At 42.4% G+C, this 18,551-nt stretch overlaps 1 protein-coding gene across 3 annotated transcripts in view; it reads left to right on the top strand.

The window, feature by feature from the left end:
* Nucleotides 1–3,226: 3,226 nt before the first annotated feature.
* The window catches only part of cap2 (cyclase associated actin cytoskeleton regulatory protein 2), a 34,035-nt gene continuing 18,710 nt past the window's right edge, over nt 3,227–18,551 (top strand). Inside the window, exons 1-3 of one of the 3 annotated variants that reach the window (XM_029734769.1) lie at nt 3,227–3,523; nt 17,805–17,929; nt 18,167–18,267. In XM_029734769.1, coding sequence (XP_029590629.1) covers nt 17,815–17,929; nt 18,167–18,267 — 216 coding nt within the window. In that variant the 5' untranslated portion in view covers nt 3,227–3,523; nt 17,805–17,814. Of the gene's footprint in view, nt 3,524–3,598; nt 3,704–17,804; nt 17,930–18,166; nt 18,268–18,551 lie in introns of those variants that run through there. The other 2 variants (XM_029734771.1, XM_029734770.1) reach the window with 2 other exon arrangements.

Here is an 18,551-nt window from a genome sequence, read left to right as displayed (position 1 = left end):
CTGTACCCATTCCTCTAAGTCTCACCAACTCCTCCTCTACCCAGACTACATACCCCAACTCCGGGGCTCCTTTCTGAGGGTCTGGAAAGTGGTGGCAGTGGGGAATGTAGAAAGGGGGTGGCGGGGCTGCAGGCGCTTGACATGAATCTGGGGGTTCTTCGTGTGCCTCACATTTGTGTTGCTATTTAAGAGAGTAAGAAAAGAGATCTATTTAAGATATTTATTTTCAGAGTTGACTATGTTCTATGCGCTCTACGGACAAAGACTTAGTGGCGGTACTGAATTACTATTGTTATGTATTCATCTCAAGGCATATAAGTTATTGAGTAGATTTAGTTGTATTATTATTATTATTAACATACTCTACCAAAAATGTTGATTTATTTAAGATACAATTCTGTATGTGCACTGTACAATTATACTTTTTGCCTTTTTGAAATCTTAGAACATGACATTAAATATTGGCTAGATTAATGCCTTTTGTATGAAATTTTATTTAAATGCAGGCATACTTGCGTGCAGACTGTTATTCTGCCTCTGTGTTTAGAACCGTTAGAAAATACAAAAAAATCCTTACAAAAATTAGCAAAATGCTGCTTTATACATTAGAATGTATAGTCATTGTCATGGTTTGGATAGCTGTGCTTCTATTGCTTTTAATATACATCAGATGGGCTATTTTACACTGTTGGGGATTTAATATACTATATAATATATATTTTAATATACATCAGATGGGCTATTTTACACTGTTGGGGATTTTTATACTTCAACTATTTCTTACAAGGGAAAATATGAAAAATAAATGACAAATACTTTTTAAGGAAGCTTTTCATTGTCACTGGATTAAGGCATGTACAGTGTTAAAATCTTATTTCAGAATTTCAACACTATTTACTCTAAATTGAAATAAAAGGTTCTATATTTAAACAGAATGTTTTTTTTATTTACTCAAGATACAATGTTGAGTTGATGTTCAATTGGGTTGTTTTCAGGTTGGGTGACTTTTTGTGGGCCTTGTGGTGGACGTCTGAGACCATTAATAGTCTCCACAGCAGATTAGGTATGAAAGGTGAAGGTGTTAAAGTTGATGTTCAGCAGGTTCTATGGATACACATGTCCCAGATTTTTACCCTACAACATGAGAATGGCTCCGTCACCTCTTCACTAGGGAAAAGCTTCTCTCTCAAACACACATGGATCTGCATCTCAAATGGCACCCTATTCCCATTATAGTGCACTACTTTTGACTAGGACCCCTGGCTTGGGGGTAGAAGCTGTTCAGGGTCCTGTTGGTTCCAGACTTGGTGCATTGGTACAACTTGCCGTGTGGTAGCAGAGAGTGGCTTGGGTGGATGGAGTCTTTGACAATTTTTGGGGGCAGGGAGCTCAGCCCCAGTGATGTACTGGGCAGTACACACTACCCTCTGTAGCGCCTTGTGGTCGGATGCCAAGCAGTTGCCATTCCAAGCTGTGTTGCAGCCAGTCAAGATGCTCGCAATGGTGCAGCTGTAGAACATTTTGAGGATCTGAGGGCCCATGACAAATCTTTTCAGCCTTCTGAGAGGGAAGAGGTGTGGTCGTGCCCTCTTCATGACTGTGTTGGTGTGTTAAGGACCACGATAAATCCTTAGTGATGTGGACACCGAGGATCTTGAAGCTCTTAACCCGCTCCACTACAGCCCCTTCGATGTGAATGGGGGCGTGCTCAGCCCTCTGTTTCCTGTAGTCCACGATCAGCTCCTTTGTCTTCCTGACAAGGCAGAGGTCCTGAGTTTGCGCCAGGTATGGGCCGAATCGGGAGGAAGTGATACTCGAGCAGCGTGACGTCCTTTACAGTGGTGCCGTGATCCGGATCTACTGTTGCACTCAGCTCAAAACTTGGGTTGCTGTTGGGGAAGTTTGAGGGGTGTATGTAGCACATGGGGATGTGTGAGACTCTTCAGCCTGAACTGTCCCCTCTTGAACCAGCAAATAGCTAGTTTTTTTCATGGCGCCGACTGGTAAGACACTCAGGAGGGCGGTCACGTGTACTAGCCAGACAGAGGTCCTGAGTTCGCGTAAGCTATGGGCCGAATAGGGAGGAAGTGGTACAAGCTAAGCAAACAGCGTGATGTGCATTACACGTGCGTGAGTGTAAATTACCACAGAGCAGCCAGAAGCCTTATGGGGTTACATACAAAATGTCTGCTGGCTGTATGCTGGTGACCATGCTCCTGCTCTTAATTTTGTAACACTGTCACCCAAGGCCCCTCCACCATTTTAGCCGAACATTCAAAGACGTGGGCCAACATTCACCTCACACTCAAACAAACATGTCTGGCAGCAGAGAGTTTGGGAATGGAGTCCTCTGAGGAAACCTATCAATGATTCAGAGGCTTTCGAATCAATAAAAGATCCCTACCCTCTCCTCCCTAACCTGGCACGGAGGCAGCATGGTACCCTTTTCTGGTCAAAGTAGTGCACTGCATAGGGAACAGGGTTCCATTTGGGACACAGATGGACTATTTCAGCCTACAGTGTAACTCAGGCAGCTGCCATGACACAGCAGAGACAGAGGCCTTTCACGTGACATCACTACGGCTTCCATGGCATCTGACGTCCGCCATGATGGAATTCAGAGGCAGGTTGTGAATTGGGATGTGACAGACAGACTGACAGACATACAGACAGACAGACAGAGAGTAGGTGCCGTTAACATAATCAGGAGCACAGTGAATGGCCCTGTTAAAACTTGCTCCCAGTTTTATTTGAGTTGACGTGAGCTAGCTATAACCGGTGATTATATCAGCACATAATGATCCCCACCCACTGGGCTTTAGACGTCAGTTCAACGTCTAGTTTTGATTTACATTTGTTTGAGTTGTCAACTATTGTCGATTCAAGGTGAAATCCCCCCCAAAATCTTAATTTAGGTTAAAAGTTTAAAAAGAAATAATAATCCCCTTACGTTGATGACTTTTTGCAAATCCAATGAGTTTTCCACGTTGATTAAACATCATCACATACATTTTTGGGGTTAAAATGATGTGGAAACAACATTGATTCAATCAGTTTCTGCCCAGTGGGCAACCTTATGATCTTGGAGAGAATGACGATGATGATGATAATGTTAATATACAATTTTCATATGACAAGCTTTTAGAATTTGAATGTCCACACAGCGCTATCCTTTGAGTCATAGGGTAAGACCACTGACAACATACACAACATTAGACGTCAATCAGACGTTCCATACTTCGTCTAGGTGTCTGGGTCTCCCACCACTGCTCCTCAAGACCAGGCAGGGGGGAGAGAAAGACTGGAGGCACCGACTGGTACTTTGCCAGTGGTCCACTCACTCAACTGCGTTATCAGGTTCACAAATGTTGCTTAATTTGGAAGTCCCGGAAGCTTAGGGTTATCTGCGCGATTGACTGACAGGGAGGCTGGGTGAAGCGGCAGACATAGGAACGAATCAACCTGGGACATTACAAAACCGAAATAAAACACTACGCCAGGACTTGATAGGGACCTATCGAAGGTAAATCTGTTGGTTAGTTTGTTTTCTAACGATTGTTATATTTTTGACGAGATGGGAATGGGAGGCAGAGAGGTGGGGACTGGGGCGGCACGTTTGTAGATGGCTCGCCTCACAGAAACGCGTGCGGTTATACTATTCGCTGTATTGGCACGAGAAAGGAAGACACCGATAGCCACAAAGGTCTGAACAATCGCCCTTTCCGTATTATCTATGTGTGTATTGTCTTTGTGTTTGTATGGCTAGTTAAACCATTGCGTATTTGCGGCGTTTCAGTTTATTCTAGAAAGCAGGTATTGCGTCAACAAGGCTACAGTTAGTGCTATTTTAGTATTTTGTATGTCGATTGCATTGTTCTTTTTGTATGTGATGACAACGGTATAGCCTATACAATGCAGCATGCCAATGACGCAGGATGAAAGTGTAACGGATGACATGTCAGCATTGTTTTATTATTATTATGGTGTAGTGTGTGGCGCCGAGTCGGGATGACCTGACGCTGTTGTCGTACCTCTCATACCTTGTTATCTGTGTGAGGACACATGAACACAACATACATAGTTGTAGCACAGGATCAGTGCACCTGTGTCACACCAACCTTGAATGAACCTTCAGGGAACATTATGAATGTTGACAGTTTAATGTTGTTTAAATTATTATGAACATTTTTCAATTCTCACGTGTTAGCCTGCTGATTATTTCCATATTGGTATAGATAGATTATTACTCTCAAATGTACAATTCATAAGCCCTATAAGTATAATAATTTTCAGATCTCTCTCTCTTGACAAAACTCGAGTTTCAGATCTAGAGGTTTTTTATGAAGGGCCATCATCATGTCTAAGAATTAAATGGTCCTTAGCCCAAAGACCTTATAGGCCTATCAAGCACTAACCATAGAACCTTCCAACTTAGAATAGATGACAGGAAATCACCACCACTAGCTTGAAGCAGGGGCCCAATATAGCCCTGAGATCAGATACCCAGGGCATAGAGTTATGAGACCCTATGGTGATTCTTGAGTATAATGGCATTCTCATTTCAGTAGAATAATAACACACCACCGATTTCTGCTTTCACAGCTGTTGGGTCCAAATCCCTCCCCTTGGTCAGACAATTGTTAGGTGCTTTGTTTACTAAGAAAACAGTTTCTCTAAACCCTCTAACCTCAGGGTTCAACCTGGTCTCAGAGCATTTCATATTATTCTGTAAGTAAATCAGAGACACTCCATTTAGTATGATATGTTACGTTTCGTATGGTATGTATTAATTTGTGGATGTCCATTACCCATTTCGTATAATGCATTATGAATTACAATTTGTATTATATGTTATGAATTTACTAAACATACAATATGTTACGAATTTACTAACTATACAATACGTTACGAATTTGAAAAACATACAATATGTTATGAATTTGCAAAGCGTATGATATGTTATGAAATCCAGCTTGGTGGCTAACGTTAGCTCGTTGGCTAGGGGTTAGGGTTAAGGTTAGGGTTACATTTAGGAGTTAGGTTAAAGGGTTCAGGTTAGGGTTGGGGGAAGAGTTAACTAACATGCTAAGTAGTTGAAAAGTAGCAAAAAAGTACTAAGTAGTTGAACAGTTGGTAATTAGCTAAAATGCTGAAGTTGTCCATGATGAGATTTGAACTCGCAAACTTTGGGTCGCCCACCCGTCCACCCTGACCAATCACCCTACATTCGTTTTTTCCTTAAGTGATTATCTGTTTATGTAACCGTAGCAAACGAAACATATCATACTAATTTGAGTATCCCAGAATACATGTACTATGTTACGTCTAGTCTATGAGACCAGGCTGGGGTTCAAATCCTGTCCTGGCTCTTTCCCCTCAATCACTTTATACAAATAACGTACTGTAACACTGTATAGCTGGGGTCCAACAGTGAAAGAGCTAAAATGGCATTCGCTATGCTTTCTATCACCATGGAGACTTTGGCAAACTCACAATGGTGAAGAGATGCTAATCAAGTCATACTGTGCCAGATTCTAGCTGTTGCATTCACACAGTTTTCAATGTTAATGTTTTCAACATATCTTCCGGTGAAACAAATTATGAATAGGGCTGGGGAAAATACAGTGGCAGACTGTACTCTGTTTTATAGCATGTTGCAAGGCTTGTCAAATGTCTTTATTTACAACTATAGACATCTTGATATTTTGGAATAAAGATAGTTAAATTGTGGCTCATACACTCTATGATCAGATATTCAGTGTTATGTATGCCAGTGAGCAGTCAACTCTGTCCACTGATCTAAGATCAGCTTTCCCTGTCTCTTATACCTAATCTCACCCATTGGAGCACAAGCACGAAAACGGACTCTGGACCAGTACTTAGAGAACGCCTCCACCTATCAGTAATTACTATACACACAGTCCAAAGATATGATTTTAAGGAATCACCCTGATAAAGTTACATTGCCATTACATATTGGGTTATTTGTATTTTGTATGTTTTTATTTATTAAGCCATCTTTAGAGGACAAAAGTAACTTTATTTTACATTTTGTTACATATACAGACATTTTACATAGATGGTACTTTTTTTTCATACAGTAGATCTGAGATGGTTTTATTCCCCAACATTCTGTACACAGTTGTTTTAACAACAAAGATAGATTTTGTCTTTCAACTTCCACTGTCTTCCAAGGGTGTCTAAATAACTTTCAAACATCCAGTTAGAAGACCTCAAACCAAACCCAGAGGTCTCCAGTGGCTGGCTACAGACTCTAGGGCCCTGTACTGTCTGGCAGCCTGCATAGATAGACAGTGAAGCCCATGTTAGACATTTGGCACTGCTGGGAGAATTCTCTGGAGTAATTAATAGCATACGCCCAGGCTGCACCTCCCATCCATCACCAAGGAATTAGTACACTCACAGTACTGCTGGTGTGAGGCCTACTGCACACTTCAGATGACTAATGAATGTGCTAGCTGCTAGGTCCTACTGTAGCAGATAGCTAGGAGGACGGCTGATGCATGGTCAACACGGGGACTGGCTGAAACCCTCTTCTGCTTCTTATTAAAGTACTGGTGAGGGATGTTATCATGTTGAAGTGTAGGTGAGGTAGGGATACACAGCACAGCGCCTACTCTGCTCAACTGGACTGAACTAGACTGTTCTGGGTCCAAAAAATCTAATCAAATGTTATTTGTCACATGCACCGAATACAACAGGTGTAGACCTTACAGTGAAATGCTTACTTACAAGCCCTTAACCAACAATGCAGGTTTAAGATTTTTTTTAAAAAGTATTTACTAAAATAAACAGAAGTAAAAAAAAATGAATAAAAATTGTAATAAATAAATAAGGAGCAACAATAAAATAACAGTAGGGAGGCTATATAGAGGGGGTTCCGGTACGGGGGCACCGGTTAGTTGAGGTAATATCTACATGTAGGTAGAGGTAAAGTGACTATGCATGGATAATAAACAGAGAGTAGCAGCAGCATAAAAATGTTGGTGGGGGGGGGCAATGCAAATAGTCCTGGTAGTGATTTTATTAGCTGTTCAGGAGTCTTATGGCTTTGAGGTAGAAGCTGTTAGAAAGCCTTTTGGACCTAGACTTGGCACTCCGGTACCGCCTGGTATAGAGGTCCTGGATGGCAGGATCGTTGACCTCAGTGATGTACTGGGCCGTACACACTACCCTCTGTAGTGCCTTGCGGTCGGAGGCCGAGCAGTTGCCATACCAGGTGGTGATGCAACCAGTAAGGATGCTCTCAATGGTGCAACTGTATAACTTTGAGGATCCATGTGTCACGTTCGTTGTAATAATGATCGGACCAAGGTGCAGCATGAGTAGCGTTCCACATCTTTAATGTAAAGTGAAACTAAGCAATATACATAAACAATAAAGACAATAAACTACACATAAACAATATCCCATAACCCACAGGTGGAAAAAAATTCTACTTAAGTATGATCCCCAATTAGAGACAACGATAACCAGCTGCCTCTAATTGGGAATCATACAAATCACCAAAACATAGAAAAACTAAACTAGAACCCCACATAGAAAATAATATCTAGGAAAAAAAAACAGTCACGCCCTGACCTACTCTACCATAGAAAATAAGAGCTCTCTATGTTCAGGACGTGACACCATGCCAAATCTTTTCAGTCTCCTGAGGAGGAATAGGCATTGTCGTGCCCTCTTCACGACTGCCTTGGTGTGTTTGGACCATTCTAGTTTGTTGGTGATGTGGACACCAAGGAACTTGAAGCTCGCAACCTGCTCCACTACAGCCCCGTCAATGAGAATGGGCGCTTGCTCGGTCCTTCTTTTCCTGTAGTCCACAATCATCTCTTTTGTCTTGATCACGTCGAGGGAGAGGTTGTTATCCTGACACCACCCTGCCGGCTCTCTGACCTCCTCCCTATAGGCTGTCTCAATGTTGTCGGTGATCAGGCCTACCACTGTTGTGTCGTCGGCAAACTTAATGATGGTGTTGGAGTCGTGCTTGGCCACACAGTCATGGGTGAACAGGGAGTACAGGAGGGGACTGAGCACGCACCCCTGAGGGGCCCACGTGTTGAGGATCAGCATGGCAGGTGTGTTGTTACCTACCCTTACCACCTGGGGGCGGCCTGTCAGGAAATCCAGGATCCAGTTGCATAGGGAGGTGTTTTGTCCCATTGTTCTTAGCTTAGTGATGAGTATTGAGGGCACTAGTTGAACGCTGAGCTGTAGTCAATGAATAGAATTCTCACGTACAGTTGAAGTCGGAGGTTTACATACACCTTAGTCAAATACATTTAAACTCAGTTTCACAATTCCTGACATTTAAGCCTAGTAAAAATTCCCTGTCTTAGGTCAGTTAGGATCACCACTTTATTTTAAGAATGTGAAATGTCAGAATTATAGTAGAGAGTGATTTATTTCAGCTTTTATTTCTTTCATCACATTCCCAGTGGGTCAGAAGTTTACATACACTCAATTAGTATTTGGGAGCATTGCCTTTAAATTGTTGTACTTGGGTCAAACATTTCGGGTAGCCTTCCACAAGCTTCCCACAATAAGTTGGGTGAATTTTGGCCCATTCCTCCTGACAGAGCTGGTGTAACTGAGTCAGGTTTGTAGGCCTCCTTGCTCGCACACACTTTCAGTTCTGCCCAAAAATGTTCTATGGGATTGAGGTCAGGGCTTTGTGATGGCCACTCCAATACCTTGATTTTGTTGTCCTTAAGCCGTTTTTCCACAACTTTGAAAGTATGCTTGGGCTCATTGTCCATTTGGAAGACCCATTTGCGACCAAGCTTTAACTTCTTGACTGATGTCTTGAGATGTTGCTTCAATATATCCACATAATTTCCCTCCCTCATGATGCCATCTATTTTGTGAAGTGCACCAGTACCTCCTGCAGCAAAGCACCCCCACAATATGATGCTGCCACCCGTGTGCTTCACGGTCAGGCTTTTTTATGGCGGTTTTGGAGCAATGGCTTCTTCCTTGCTGTACGGCCTTTCAGGTTATGTCGATATAGGACTCGTTTTACTGTGGATATAGATACTTTTGTACCTGTTTCCTCCAGCATCTTCACAATGTCCTTTGCTGTTGTTCTGGGATTGATTTGCACTTTTCGCACCAAAGTACGTTCATCTCTAGGAGACAGAACGTGTCTCCTTCCTGAGCGGTATGACGGCTGCTTGGTCCCATGGTGCTTATACTTGCGTACTATTGTTTGTACAGATGAACGTGGTACCTTCAGGTGTTTGGAAATTGCTCGCAAGGATGAACCACACTTGTGGTCTACAATGTTTTTTCTGAGGTCTTGGCTGATTTCTTTTGATTTTCCCATGATGTCAAGCGAAGAGGCACTGAGTTTGAAGGTAGGCCTTGAAATACATCCACAGGTACACCTTCAATTGAATCAAATGATGTCAATTAGCCTATCAGAAGCTTCTAAAGCCATGACATAATTTTCTAGAATTTTCCAAGCTGTTTAAAGGCACAGTTAGCTTAGTGTATGTGAACTTCTGACTCACTGGAATTGTGATACAGGGAATTATAAGTGAAATAATCTGTCTGTAAACAATTGTTGGAAAAATTACTTGTCATGCACAAAGTAGATGTCCTAACCAACTTGCCAAAACTAAAGTTTGTTAACAAGAATTTTGGGGTGTGGTTGAAAAATGAGTTTTAATGACTCTAACCTAAGTCTATGTAAACCTCCAAATTCAGCTGTAGGTGTTCCTTTTGTCTAGGTGGCAAAGGGCAGTGTGGAGTGCAATAGAGATTGCATCATCTGTGGATCTGTTGGGGTGGTATGCAAATTGGAGTAGGTCTAGGGTTTCTGGGATAATGGTGTTGATGTGAGCCATGACCAGCCTTTCAAAGCACTTCATGGCTACAGACGTTAGTGCTACGGGTCAGTAGTGTCACGACGTGAGCGAGAGAGCCTATGGAGAACAAATACATTCTTCTTGCCAAAGCTCCTAATCTCAAAAATTGGAGAATTAAACTATATTTTTTTTGAGAATGTGGGAATGGTCCGTGGACATTTAAGGGACAGTCATGTTGAGTTTGTTTCATTTGGTGACCTCATGAAGGACAGGAGACACACATTACTGTTTCTGTGTTTGTATACACTTCTCAATTATGGGGTTTGCGTCTGAATGTTGGATAAAATAAATGATTGAGTATGGGAATACTTTTGAAAGATGAGATGTGATGTTAGCCTTCTAAATGAGAGTATGGGTTTTCATATAAAGTTTTAACTAGTCAGTGACCACACCCCGTGAGTACAGACATTTACATCGGCGTCACGACGTCTTCCCTGTGGCTCAGTTGGTAGAGCATGGTGCTTGCAACGCCAGCATGGTGTGTGCAAAACCAGGGTTGTGGGTTCGATTCCCACGGGGGGCCAGTCCCCCCCCAAAAAATGCATGAAATGAAAATGTATGAAATGTATGCACTCACTACTGTAAGTCGCTCTGGATAAGAGTGTCTGCTAAATGACTAAAAATGTAAATGTCATGGAACGCCTCTTTTTCTACTCTAATATGAAAGCCACTTCCAACAAAATTTGCATTAGATCAGAAAACATGAAGCGGTAGTTATATGTTGAAATGGTTGGCAACTCTGCCAAAGAAACACACGGTAAGCCAAACTAGAGGTCGACCGATTATGATTTTTCAACGCCGATACCGATTATTGGGGGACCAAAAAAAGCCGATACCGATTAGTCGTCCGATTTTAATTATTATAATTTTTTTTTTTTTTTGTAAAAATGACAATTACAACAATACTGAATGAACACTTTTGTTTTAACTTAATATAATACATCAATAAAATCAATTTAGCCTCAAATAAATAATGAAACATGTTCAATTTGGTTTAAATAATGCAAAAACAAAGTTTTGGAGAAGAAAGTAAAAGTGCAATATGTGCCAGGTAAAAAGGCTAACGTTTAAGTTCCTTGCTCAGAACATGAGAACATTTGAAAGCTGGTGGTTCCTTTTAACATGAGTCTTCAATATTCCCAGGTAAGAAGTTTTAGGTTGTAGTTATTATAGGAATTATAGGACTATTTCTCTCTATACCATTTTGTATTTCATATACCTTTGACTATTGGATGTTCTTATAGGCACTTTAGTATTGCCAGTGTAACAGTATAGCTTCCGTCCCTCTCCTCGCTCCTACCTGGGCTCAAACCAGGAACACATCGACAACAGCCACCCTCGAAGCATCGTTACCCATCGCTCCACAAATTCCGCGGCCCTTGCAGAGCAAGGGGAACAACTACTTCAAGGTCTCAGAGCGAGTGCCGTCACCGATTGAAACGCTATTAGCGCTTACCCCGCTAATTAGCTAGCCATTTCACATCGGTTACACCAGCCTAATCTCGGGAGTTGATAGGCTTGAAGTCATAACCAGCTCAATGCTTGAAGCACAGCGAAGAGCTGTTGGCAAACGCACGAAAGTGCTGTTTGAATGAATGCTTACGAGCCTGCACCTGCCTACCACCGCTCAGTCAGACTGCTCTATCAAATATCAAATCAGACTTAATTATAACATAATAACACACCGAAATACGAGCCTTAGGTCATTAATATGGTCAAATCCGGAAACTATCATTTCGAAAACAAAACTTTTATTCTTTCAGTGAAATACGGAACTGTTCTGTATTTTATCTAACGGGTGGCATCTGTAACAGTGTAGGTTCCGTCCCTCTCTTCGCCCCAACCTGGGCTCGAACCAGGGACCCTTGCACACATCAACAACTGACACCCACGAAGCATCGTGCCACAAAAGCCGCGGCCCTTGCAACGCAAGGGGAACAACCAGAGCGAGTGACATCACTGATTGAAACGCTATTAGCGCGCACCACCGCTAACTAACTAGCCATTTCACATCGGTTACACTCACCCCCCTTTTGACCTCCTCCTTTTCCGCAGCAACCAATGATCCGGGTCACGGCACCAATGTAACAGTGTAGGTTCCGTCCCTCTCTTCGCCCCAACCCGGGCTCGAACCAGGGACCCTTGCACACATCAACAACTGAAATCCCACAAAGCATCGTTACCCATCGCGCCACAAAAGCCACGGCCCTTGCAACGCAAGGGGAACAACCACTTCAGGTCTCAGAGCGAGTGACGTCACCGATTGAAACGCTATTAGCGCGCACCACCGCTAACTAACTAGCCATTTCACATTGGTTACACATCCATAAGTCTAAATATTCTTGTTACATTGCACAACCTTCAATGTTATGTCATAATTATGTAAAATTCTGGCAAATTAGTTCGCAACGAGCCAGGCGGCCCAAACTGTTGCATATACCCTAACTCTGCGTGCAATGAACGCAAGTGAACTGACACAATTTCCCTAGTTTAATATTGCCTGCTAACCTGGATTTCTTTTAACTAAATATGCAGGTTTAAAAAAATATACTTCTGTGTATTGATTTTAAGAAAGGCATTGATGTTTATGGTTAGGTACATTCGTGCAACGATTGTGCTCTTTTTGCAAATGCGCTTTTGTTAAATTAACCCGTTTGGCGAAGTTGGCTGACTTGGTTAGGAAGAAATAGTCTTCACACAGTTTGCAACGAGCCAGACGGCCCAAACTGCTGCATATACCCTGACTCTGTTGCACAGAACGCAAGAGAAGTGACACAATTTCCCTAGTTAAAATAAATTCATGTTAGCAGGCAATATTAACAAAATATGCAGGTTTAAAAATATATACTTGTGTATTGATTTTAAGAAAGGCATTGATGTTTATGGTTAGGTACACATTGGTGCAACGATGGTGCTTTTTTCGCGAATGCACTTGTTAAATCATCACCCGTTTGGCGAAGTAGGCTGTGATTCGATGAGAAATTAACAGGCACCACATCGATTATATGCAATGCAGGACACGCTAGATAAACTAGTAATATCATCAACCATGTGTAGTTAACTAGTGATTCTGTGAAGGTTGATTGTTTTTTATAAGATAAATTTAATGCTAGCTAGCATTAAATTTGGCTTCTTGCTGCACTCGCGTAACAGAACGCAAGAGCCACACAGGCTCCTCGTGGAGTGCAATGTAAGGCAGGTGGTTAGAGCGTTGGACTAGTAACCAGAAGGTTGCAAGATCGAATCCCCGAGCTGACAAGGTAAAAATCTGTCGTTCTGCCCCTGAACAAGGCAGTTTACCCACCGTTCCTAGGCCGAAAATAAGAATGTGTTCTTAACTGACTTGCCTTGTTAAATAAAGGTAAAAAATACATTTAAAAATCGGACACAATCGGTGTCCAAAAACGCCGATTACCGATTGTTATGAAAACTTGACATCGGCCCTAATTAATCGGCCATTCTGATTAATCGGTTGACCTCTAGTGTCTATGTAATTCTGTGATTGATGAAGTAAGTTAGTAAATAAATAATTAAACCAATTTGTATATCGCTGATTCATGATCTATGTTAGGGTTCGTGCAGATATCCAAGGGTTTGCGACATTCAGAATATTACTGAGGTAATAATACATTAAGTGACTGTAATCGATAAGATATGGAAATATCTGAAGAGTTATATTCGGGAAATTGAAACTCTATAAACAACATTTTCCGTGGTGCCCTGACTTCCTAGTTAATTAAAGTTACATGACTCTTTTAATTGCGAAACTAAATTACACAGAGAATTGATTTGATAATATAGAGTCTTCACATTTAATGATAGTCAATGCTACGACAGTAGTCATTTAGGCAGGTTACCTTGGGGTTCTTGGGCACAGGGACTATGGTGGTCTGCTTGAAATATGTTGGTATTACAGACTCGGTCAGGGACAGATTGAAAATGTCAGTGAAGACACTTGCCAGTTGGTCAGCGCAGGCTCGGAGTAAACGTCCTTGTAATCCGTCTGGCCTTGTGGACTTGTTTACTCACATCGGCTATGGAGAACGTGATCACACAGTCGCCTGGAACAGCTTATGCTCTCATGCATGCTTCAGTGTTGCTTGCCTTATAGCGAGCATAGACGTTTTTTAGCTCGTCTGGTAGACTCGTGTCACTGAACAGCTCTCGGCTGTGCTTCATTTTGAAGTCCGTAATAGTTTGCAAGCCCTGCCACATCCGACGAGCGTCAGAGCCGGTGTAGTACGATTCGACCTTAGTCCTGTATTGACACTTTACCTGTTTGATGGTTCGTCGGAGGGCATAGCGGGATTTCTTATATGCTTCCGGGTTAGAGTCCCCTCCTTGAAAGCGGCAGCTCTACCCTTTAGCTCAGTGCGGATATTGCCTGTAATCCATTCAGAATATGACTGAGGTAATAATACATTAAGTGACTGTAATCAGTTGGCGTATGTACGTACGGTCACTGTGGGAACGAAGTCATCAATGCACTTATTGATTAAGCCAGTGACTGATGTGATGTACTCCTCAATGCCGTCGGAAGAATCCCGGAACATATTCCAGTCTGTGCTAGCAAAACAGTCCTGTAGCTTAGCATCTGCGTCATATGAGCACTTCCTTATTTAGCGAGTCACTGGTACTTCCTGCTTTAGTTTTTGCTTGCAAGCAGGAATCAGGAGGATATAGTTATAGTCAGATTTGCCAAATGGAGGGTGAGGGAGAGCTTTGTACGCGTCTCTGTGTGTGGAGTAAAAGTGGTGTAGAGTTTTTGTTTTTTCCTCTGGTTACACATTTAACATGTTGGTAGAAATTAGGTAAAACGGATTTAAGTTTCCCTGCATTAAAGTTCCCGGCCACTAGGAGCGCCGCCTCTGGATGAGTATTTTCTTGTTTGATTATGGCCTTATACAGCTCGTTGAGTGCCGTCTTAGTGCCAGCCTCAGTCTGTGGTGATAAATAGACAGCTACAAAAAAATATAGATGAAAACTCTCTTGTTTAATAGTGTGGTCTACAGCTTATCATGAGATACTCTACCTCAGGCGAGCAAAACCTAGAGACTTCCTTAATATTAGATTTTGTGCACCAGCTGTTACTTACAAATAGACACAGACAACCACCCCTTGTCTTACCGGAGGCAGGTATTCTATCTTGCAGATGGACCGAAAACCCAGCCAGCTGTATGTTATCCATGTTGTCGTTCAGCCACGACTCTGTGAAACATAAGATATTACAGTTTTTAATGTCCCGTTGGTAGGATAGTCTTGATTTGAATTCATTTTGTTATCCAATGATTGCACGTTGGCTAATAGGACTGAGGGTAGAGGGGGATTACTCACTCGCCATCGGATCCTTACAAGGCACCCCGACCTACGTCCCCAATATCTTCGTCTCTTCTTCATGCGAATGATGGGGATTTGGGCCTTGTTGGGTGTCTGAAGTAAATCCTTTGCATCTGATCGTTAAAGAAAAAGTCTTCGTCCAGTACGAGGTGAGTGATCGCTGTCCTGATATCCAGAAGCTCTTTTCGGTCATAAGAGACGGTGGCAGAAACATTATGTACAAAATAAGTTACAAATAACGCGAAAAAACACATACAATAGCACAATTGGTAAGGAGCCCGTAAAACGGCAGTCATCACCTCCTGCGCCATCATAATAAGACTGGATTATGAGAAGTGTGTGTGTTTGTCTCTGTATTTGTGTGTGTGTGTACCACAGGAGGTTGGTGGCCCCTTAATTGGGGAGGACGGGCTCGTGGTAATGGCTGGAGCGGAATAAGTGGAATGGTATCGGATACATCAAACACATGGTTTCAGTACGTTTGATACCACTCCATTCCAGCCATTATTATGAGCCGTCCTCCCCTCAGCACCCGTGTGTGTGTGTGTGTGTGTGTGTGTGTGTGTGTGTGTGTGTGTGTGTGTGTGTGTGTGTGTGTGTGTGTGTGTGTGTGTGTGTGTGTGTGTGTGTGTGTTAGGGAGGACTCATAATCCAGTCTGTGTGACGGTGACATCACTGGAGCCGATCCCTGCATGGGGATTGGTTTGCTAACGCTGGAGGAAGAAACACAATCAGGCGAATGGCCTGGCCTATGAGGTCAGTCTCCACTGATAACAACCGGATCAGGTGACCAGATAGATGTGGTTTCTCCTCAACTAAGAGAAGAGAACTTATATGGCTAAGTCCCAAATGGCACCCTATCCCTGGACTCCTCTATAGTGAACTACTTTTGACCATAGAACTCTGATTTAAAAAAAATGCTGCTACTAAAGTATACAGGGCTACCAATAGATCAGCAGGTTTTTCATGGACGATGACTGAAAGCAATGCCCTGTTTCTGTATGAATGAAATGCCCCCTTCTTTCCTTCTCTCCTCATGGTCGCGGGAAGATGTTTAGCGGTGGGGGTGCAGAATTTTTCTCCCTGCTCTGCAGACGGCTATTTCAGTGTGCTCATACAGGAGTATTAAAGGTCCAGCGCACTACTTAATTTATATATATATATATTTATATATATATATATATATACAGTATCTGTAATGAGGGTCGTCTAAAGGAGACCAAGGCGCAGCGTGTAGAGTGCTCATATTTTCTTTTAATTAAGACTTTTTAACAAAACGACCGACAACAGTTCCGTCAGGTGACATACACTAAACAGAAAACAACTACCCACAAAACCCAGGAAGAAAAACCCCTACTTAAATATGATCTCTAATCAGAGGCAATGAGGATCAGCTGCCTCGTTGATCAACCCAAACAATCCCAACATAGAAATAGAAAAACTAGAACTTAAACATAGAAATACAAAACATAGAACAACCCAAAACACCCCCATGTCACGCCCTGACCTACTCTACTATAGAAAATGACATCTTACTAGGGTCAGGACGTGACAGTACCAGTCAAAAGTTGGACACACCTACCCATTCAAGGGTTTTTCTTTATTTTTACTGTTTTCTACATTGTAGAATAATAGTAAAGACATTAACACTATGAAATAACACATATGGAATCATGTAGTAACCAAAAAAGTGTTAAACAAATCAAAATATATGTTATATTTGAGATTCTTCAATGTAGCCACCATTTGCCTTGATGACAGCTTTGCTCACTCTTGGCAATCTCTCAACCAGCTTCACCTGGAATGCTTTTCCAACAGTCTTTAAGAAGTTCCCACATATGCTGAGCACTTGTTGGCTGATTTTCCTCCACTCTGCGGTTCAACTCATCCCAAACCATCTTAATTGGGTTGTAAAAAAAACACACCAGGAAATCAGCTCCAAGAGATTGTAATTTAAGAAGTCTGTTCCCAAGTATTCCCACGCATTGAGAGACACGACGTGATCGTATACAAATGTAAGCCAGGTTTGAAATTATTATGTTTTAGTCAAACATTATATCTGTTTGGGGTTCTTGCGATCAATTTGCAGTCTACAAATTATTTGTAATTATGTTCCAGAACCCCGACCGTCCGCTCAAGAACAAATCGGCCCGCGGCTGAATATAGTTGATGATCCCTGACCTATAGTATGGTGTACATGATGTGATATGATTGATTGTGTAGCGGAAGTTGTGGCAAAGGACCACATGGCTAGAGTTCCAGAAAAACTCTGCCTGCGTTCCAAATTGCACCCTATTACCTTTATAGTGCACTACTTTTCACCAGGGCCCTACGAATCCTATCGTGTTTTGGGTTTTTAAGTGTCTGCAGTGTCACAAGTGTCCTATAGCATTTCAAATGTCCCTCTGACCCTACAAATTCGCCAACCCCTATAAATCTAGATACAGAAGAAAAGTAATGGGTTGTATTGCATTTCTCTTGAAATCAGAAGAGAGACGTCATGGGGAACATGACCAGCCCTGGCTACTAGCCCCAGTGATGGATATCAGTCCACTAACTTTATCTGCTTCGTTCCAGGACCGTCGCCATGGAAACGCTAGTGCAGCGGCTGGAGCAGGCCGTGATTCGTGTGGAGCAGGTGTCCATCAACATGCAGGTGTCCAATGGCATGGCCAACGGGGAATGTAACGGGATCAATGGAGGTGAGTAGTAGAAATGTAGTGGTCCAGACTGTGACAGCAGTGTTTAGCATTGGGTAGTGAGGTTCTAGGTTCAACTGGGAACACTACTTTATCCAATGAACGTTTATAAACATGTAATATTCTATATTAAACTCTGAAAAGATACTGTGGTAGAAAAACGCCTGACCTCTCCTCTGTGGGCATTGTTTTCTTCTTCTTCCCTCTATTCTTCCACCATTCTTCCTCCTGCCTCTCCAGGTCAGTCCCAGTGTATGGAGGCCTTTGACCTGCTGCTGATGGGCCCATTGTCAGAGTACCTGAAGAATAGCCGTGCCATAGGAGAGGATGTGGAGAAGCATGTGAGTTGCAGCCTTCCCTGTAGCTCAGTTGGTAGAGCATGGTGTTTGCAACGCCAGGGTTGTGGGTTCGATTCCCACGGGGGGCCAGCACAGAACATTTTTTTATGAAATGTATGCATTCACTACTGTAAGTCGCTCTGGATAAGAGTGTCTGCTAAATGACTAAAATGTAAATGTAAAAATGAATGTGTGTGTGCGACTGCATATGACTGACTAAAGGCCGCAAATGGGAAATGGCTCTGTGCCATTAAGATCACAAAGTCTCCTCCTCAATCCCCAAATCC

The sequence above is a fragment of the Salmo trutta genome, chromosome 36 (assembly GCF_901001165.1).
Source record: "Salmo trutta chromosome 36, fSalTru1.1, whole genome shotgun sequence".
NCBI classification, from domain to species: Eukaryota; Metazoa; Chordata; class Actinopteri; order Salmoniformes; family Salmonidae; genus Salmo; species Salmo trutta.
This window is presented reverse-complemented; position numbering and strand designations above follow the sequence as displayed.